This window comes from Triticum urartu, chromosome 2 (genome assembly GCF_003073215.2).
Source record: "Triticum urartu cultivar G1812 chromosome 2, Tu2.1, whole genome shotgun sequence".
NCBI lineage: Eukaryota > Viridiplantae > Streptophyta > Magnoliopsida > Poales > Poaceae > Triticum > Triticum urartu.
Genome location: NC_053023.1, coordinates 261,067,874 through 261,074,616, shown reverse-complemented (window position 1 = coordinate 261,074,616; position 6,743 = coordinate 261,067,874). Strand labels below are relative to the sequence as shown.

Here is a 6,743-nt window from a genome sequence, read left to right as displayed (position 1 = left end):
TAATAAAGCACGGGTTGAGTCTCCGGGTTCACCGTCGTGACTCTTTTGCAAAATAGTCCCCATGATTTTAGGTAATCAAGCCACACTCCGAGATGAAATTCGGGGCTAAGGGCATGACAAGATGAAGTTAGTCAAGTAACAAGTTGAACCCTAGGTAGATACGACCCAGACAAACAAAATGACACGATTATCTCTCCCTAATAATAAAGCACGGGTTGAGTCTCCGGGTTCACCGTCGTGACTCTTTTGCAAAATAGTCCCCATGATTTTAGGTAATCAAGCCACACTCCGAGATGAAATTCGGGGCTAAGGGCATGACAAGATGAAGTTAGTCAAGTAACAAGTTGAACCCTAGGTAGATACGACCCAGACAAACAAAATGACACGATTATCTCTCCCTAATAATAAAGCACGGGTTGAGTCTCCGGGTTCACCGTCGTGACTCTTTTGCAAAATAGTCCCCATGATTTTAGGTAATCAAGCCACACTCCGAGATGAAATTCGGGGCTAAGGGCATGACAAGATGAAGTTAGTCAAGTAACAAGTTGAACCCTAGGTAGATACGACCCAGACAAACAAAATGACACGATTATCTCTCCCTAATAATAAAGCACGGGTTGAGTCTCCGGGTTCACCGTCGTGACTCTTTTGCAAAATAGTCCCCATGATTTTAGGTAATCAAGCCACACTCCGAGATGAAATTCGGGGCTAAGGGCATGACAAGATGAAGTTAGTCAAGTAACAAGTTGAACCCTAGGTAGATACGACCCAGACAAACAAAATGACACGATTATGTCAAACTAATAGGCCGAAGTATCAAGTGAAAACGGATTTCCAGTGAAAATCTGAAAATTCTTACATGGGCCATCAGATCTATAATGGACGCTACGGATCAAAGGTGGGATCCCTCAGCATCCACTTAAACACAATTAGCAGATAACCCCCTAACTTATCCATCATCAAGTAGTAAAAATCTTTCTTGAGTATCCCTGGGATCGGTTCACGTTCCAATCTACGCCGCAATGGAGAATTTTGTTCCGGCGGCCATTAGTCCTTGCCCTCCGCCGGTAGCAACCAGCCCTCCGTCAGCAGCGTCGGGCCCTCCTCCGGTGGCGACTCGAGCCATGTCGTTCCCTCTACCGGTAGCAACGGACCCTTCGTCGGTGGCGACTCAAGCCATGCCCTTCGCTCCGTCGGCCGTGACAGGGCCTCTGTCGGCTGCCGCTCGCCTTCCTCCGGTTGCGTCTCAACCTTCAGATTACTATACGCCAATCCTTATTCGTGCTAACCTATGTCCCCTGACATGCCACGGGCTCTTCCTAGCCATTTAGAGGTAAGCTGTCCAGAGTTTACGACCACCACATCCAACGGACAAGAGCTATATATGCAAGAGAAGACATAGATCAATCACTAGGCAGCGTTCACCAGCTCGTACTCTAAGGTTAATGGCGCATTACATAGAAAAATAGATTGCTGCTCAAGCGTACAGCGATTTCTGCAGACAAAACATATCCCCATCAGCGCTAGGTGTCCTAGCAAATTAGACTATGAGATGCTCATGCAATGGTACATGTACTGTACAGTGCATATTTGATGATCATCACCACCAAACAATCAGTGTGTACAACAAGATGCTTCAGGTTTTTCAATTTGTTCATCACCACCGAACGAACATCTTCAAAAACTACAGGGGAGTTGCACAGGTCCAGCACTAACAGATTAGCAAATATCAGTGCACAAGCTTCAACATTTCATGTACTACAATTCTTCAGAGAACAGAGGCTGCGCTGAATGTTTCGTAGAGAAATTGGAAAGTGAGGTACAATTCTTCAGAGAACTACGTAGCATGGGGGCAGCCCGCGTCCGCCGTGTTGCCGCTCGAGGTCGACGCATCCAGACGCCACTGTAATGGACGCGGCTACTGCAGGTCACACCTACCGTCACCCGACGCAGCAGCTTGGTGGCCCTGGTAGCACAGCGCCGCTCTACTTCATCCCCACGGTTGGTGCGACCGGCGTGCGTGTCACCTTCGCAGTTCACTCCCCTGTCACACGGTCTGCGTCGTCGGCGAAGCTGCCTGTTCGGACACCGCGGATATCCTCGTCTTCCCCCCACCGCCCGGCGGCGTCCTCAGGAGCCCTACCCGCCGAGGAAAGGGAGCTCTGACGCGGCGCACGACCTCGTCTCTGACGGTTGTGGCCGCTGCGGGGAGTCTCGGAGCCGTCGTGGCGTTCCCGACGGCCCATGGACGTGGGTGAGTTAGGTCGGAGTTGGGTAAGGCAATCCCTAGGGGTTATCTGTTAATGGCGTTTAAGTGGATGCCGAGAGATCCCTCCTTTGATCCATGGCGTCCATTATAGATCTGACGGCCAACGAAGGAATTTTCAGGTTTTCACTGAAAAGCCATTTTCACTGGATACTTCGCCAATTAATAGCATGGTCAATATGAGAGTTATCTTTGGCATCCAACTATAAATAACTTCATGAATAAGAAGTATGACACAAGCAATACAACAGTACGGAACACAAATGCAAGCATTGCACCTCAGTTATGGGAAGTGTGTAGGCATTAGCTACAGACATGTATATATGAGGAAATTCTACGCACTGAGCCACTAATCATGTATAAACTACAGAGTCATCAATGGAAGGCGAGTCCAGGTTTGAGAGCAAATAGAAATGGCACGTGCCAAAATCAATCTATGAGCAGGGGCTAGCTAACCTAACTTTGGGTGAGCAGGTGAAAAGTGAAATATTAGACACTTCCATATCAATTGGTTAAGTCCAATGTACAAAATGCTCTCCTGATGCAGAATGGTCCCAAAAAGATGGACTCGCAATCCAGTTATGCTGTTAAGGAGATATTGTCCTATCTATAAAAAAAAGGGCAGCCCAGTGCATGTAGCTCCTGCTTGCGCAGGGTCCGGGGAAGGGTCCAACCACTTTGGGTCTATTGTACACAGCCTTTCCCTTCATTTCTGTAAGAGGCTGTTTCCAGGACTTGAACCCATGACCTCATGGTCACAAGGCAGAAGCTTTACCACTGGGCCAAGGCTCCCTTCATATTGCCCTATCTATCTATAATGAAAAATCCCAAACATGAACCTGGATACAGAAACATGGATGAGTAATAGCTATGTTCCTAAAAAAACATAAAACATCAAGGATCCTCATCAAAATTATTGATCATATTGAGGCCAACAAGGCCCCTAATTGACAAAGAGGGCTATCATTAATAAAGAGGTTTTAAAATGAATTGCTCCCAGTGATTGAATGAAAACTGCAGACCAGAAGGTTTTACGGTGAGCCCATGTGTATTCTGCACCACCTTTTTGTGAAAAAAAAATGTAGTCAGACAAGATTTCCTATAGAGCAACGGGCTCCATTGGACAATACACAGATGATACTTCATACTTATGCTACTTACTAAAAATGAAATATGTAGGTCAAATAGGATGCAGAGCACGTCATTTATACATGGCTATCTAGTGTCTACACAAGGTTTATTGCATCCATGCTTGGGAGAAAAGGATTTTATAATAGCAACCCAAAACAAACTTACGCATGGAGGGGGCGCCGAACTCATCAGCATATCACAGTTAGCAACCTTAAGTTCTAGACTTAGAGCAAGGTCATGAATAGAAGAGTTAATACGAGCGTCACCGAGCACGTATCGCCACCGGTGAGCCTCCGAGCTCTCCAGACACGATCTCAGAGGAGGAGAAGCGGGTGGCGGTAGACCTGGCTGCCGGATTCGCCGGTGGCCGCTTCAAGGTGGTGGGTGCGGCGGCCAGGGGCGACGGCATCCACTTCCAAACGATGAGCGCTAGCCAAGGAGGTGGATGAGCAGCACCCCCGCTTTGCTGAGATGGCGGAGGAGCGTCGCTGGTGCTATGTCGAGGCGCAACTTGACGCAGAGCGTGCCAATGCCTTAACCGTGGAGGCACTCATGGCGAATCCGAAGATCGTCGCCAACAACCACGCGATCTTCGCGTCATTGGACAGCGCATGCATTTGGCCAGCCGCCAACGACGAGGAGGCCGGTCCCTCCGGTGTGGGGGTGATGAACACCTCCTCCGATGAGGAGTAGAAGACTAGAAGTAGAATTTATCTATATGTCCTGATGAATCTAGCTAGTTTAATGGCGATGAAGTAGTATGTACTAGGTAAATTAACTACTCTAGTACGGTAGAATATAGTGTTGTTGTTAATTATGGAACAAAGTGGTTTAAACATGTGTTTGAAATGAATTTGTGTGATAAAATTGTGTTCAAATTTTTTTAGGGAAATAATTTATAGGGGATCTGCTAGCTGCGCAACAATGAATTCCCTAAAAAATAGGCAAATGGGTCAGGGAGAAGAATTTGAAATTTTAGGATACGGGATCTGCTAGAGTTGCTCTTAGTCTGTTTAGCTCAGTTTGAACATTCATGCTACCAGGAAGACAAGCACCTCAGGAGTAGCAAGCATGGCATGTTAATAGCGAAGAGAGCGGCAATTTGGCTCGCGGGCTCTACTATATTTTCAAAAATACGAAAATGGTAATCGATACTTTTCAAGGATGTGTGTGTGTGTGCGCGTGCGCTTATGCGTGTGGGTGGGTGCGCGCGCGGGCGTGCATGTGTGTGTGTGTGAAGGGGAGCACGGTAAAGCTGTTGCCTTGTGACCATGAGGTCACGGGTTCGAGTCCTGGAAACTGTTGAAGTTTATATGTGGATTGCCTAGCCCTTTCCATTAGTTCGGACTTTTGGTTGTGTTGGCTAGTGCATGAAGCTTAACATGGTATCAGGGCCTATGGTCTTTCAAGGCCAAGCTTTCGCAATTTATCAAAAAATTGTTGTTGCCCCTCTTTGTGTCCACGTATAGGCCTCTTGAGCCATACCTTTTGAGTCTATTCACGTGTTGACTTCCCGCATCACACTTGAGAGGGGTGTTGAAGTGTATACGTGGATTGCCTAGCCCTTTCCATCAATTCGGACTTATGGTTGCGTTGGCTAGTGCATAAAGCTTAACATGGTATCAGGGCCTAAGGTTAGTTCGGACTTTTGGTTGCATTGCCTAGTGCATGAAGCTTAACAGAAACAACCTCTTGCAGAAATGTAGGGAAAGGCTGTGTACAAAGGACCCAAAGTGGTCGAACCCGGGCCATGCGCAAGCGGGAGGTACATGCACCGGGCTGCCCTTTTGTGTGTATGTATTCTACGTATCTGTTAACTTCTATTGAATAATATGTTAATTTGTAGTCTACATAGACAGACAAATCTATGCCTCTAAAACGGCAAAAGGTAACATATTTGTTTGATCCATGTATTTGTTTTTTTGTGTAAACCACAGATAAAACTATATATTTATGAAAATTTCTATATACATACTGCACAACTATATGTACATGTACAAAAAAGTAATGTTTTTGCTTTAAGAAAAAAATAAAGGGTTACATTTCAGCCACTTAACAACCTGGAAAACTGAACCTAAATACATCAGTTTATTAGGTGCTTCAGCTTTGTAGGGAAACAGTAGGTGGTTTATCTACTGTAAATTTATTGAAAAATGAATATTTACTGAAAGGAAACAAAAAAAAGAAAATTCCAATTTTTTGGTTGAGTAATTAGGCTTCAACCCTGAAAATCCATAGTATTGTTTATGTGACCGAATTAACCAATAAGAGGAAGTCCAATTAACTGAATGCCCTAAGTTAAAAGCGTAAGCACTTGATCGGAATTCAAAATAGTCAGCACATGAGACTCACGTGTTACCATTATCACCGCATTACTACTAGAGCTGAATCTACCAACAAGCCAGCTCATGCGATTGCACCACCATTCTAGATTCTCACCCTCGAGCATTATTGCATCCAAGTTGTTACACAAGACAAAAACGAGGAGTAAACGAGGATGCGGAGTGACGCCGACTGACCTGGCGAGCGCCCGCGAGAGCTCGTCCGCCGGGACGAGTGCGTAGCTGCGGCTCCCTCCTGAGGTTGCGCTGGCGCGGCACTCCCCGCGGTCGAGGCGCAGCACGAGATCCGGGTGCAGGAAGCTGTGGAGGAGCCTGAGGCCATAATATGAGGGTGAGGCCGCCGGCGTGGCTGCGTAGCGGACCCCGCCCTCCTCTGCCGCCTCCTCCCGCACCCCCGCCCACCACCTGTGCAGCAGCAGCAGCAGCACATTGTTACCCCTGCTTGCGGGGTTTCAGCGAGGAGGTTGAGCGTGAGAGAGCGAGCGTACCTGAAGGGGACGAGGCAGACGGCGGCGGGGCAGGAGGAGGAAGCAGAGGGGGCGTCGCAGGCGGCGGAGGTGGAGGCGGAGGCCGGGGCGGAGGCGGTGGCGGCGGTGGCCATGAGGAGATGGGATCTCTGATCTGGGATGCGTGCGCGAGTGAGCTGGTGGTTGTTTGCTCGCTCGGCAGCTGCTGCCCTTTGTTTTTGTTTTGCTGCAGCTGGAGATGGATTTGATTTGGAGTTACTCCGGTATACTAGTTTTTCCTCTCTTTTTTTGAGAAATACTCCTGTATACTAGTAGTACTACTACTCGGTAGTAAATCTGGGATCGGGTTGGCTGTCTCTGCTGTGCTGGGCTGGCGCTTTCGAGAAGACGCGAGCGGGGAAAGGCGAAAGGGGATTAAAGCGGACGAAATTCTTCCTCTGAATTTTTTGACGAACTACTAAATCACGAATTGGCCCCATTTTGAAAAGAATTTCGTTTCTGACTTTTTTTATCACCCCAACATCCTTGGCGTCTGGT

General features: G+C 47.5%; 1 protein-coding gene across 1 annotated transcript; it reads right to left on the bottom strand.

Moving 5' to 3' along the window:
* Positions 1 to 17: 17 nt before the first annotated feature.
* On the bottom strand, positions 18 to 6,492 carry LOC125536979. The gene is made up of 2 exons (XM_048700270.1): positions 6,228 to 6,492; positions 18 to 6,144 (listed from the first exon to the last, which is right to left on the bottom strand). Exons 1-2 carry the CDS (start codon positions 6,338 to 6,340, stop codon positions 5,691 to 5,693), a joined length of 567 nt encoding a protein of 188 aa, XP_048556227.1. The 5' UTR covers positions 6,341 to 6,492; the 3' UTR covers positions 18 to 5,690.
* Positions 6,493 to 6,743: the final 251 nt, after the last annotated feature.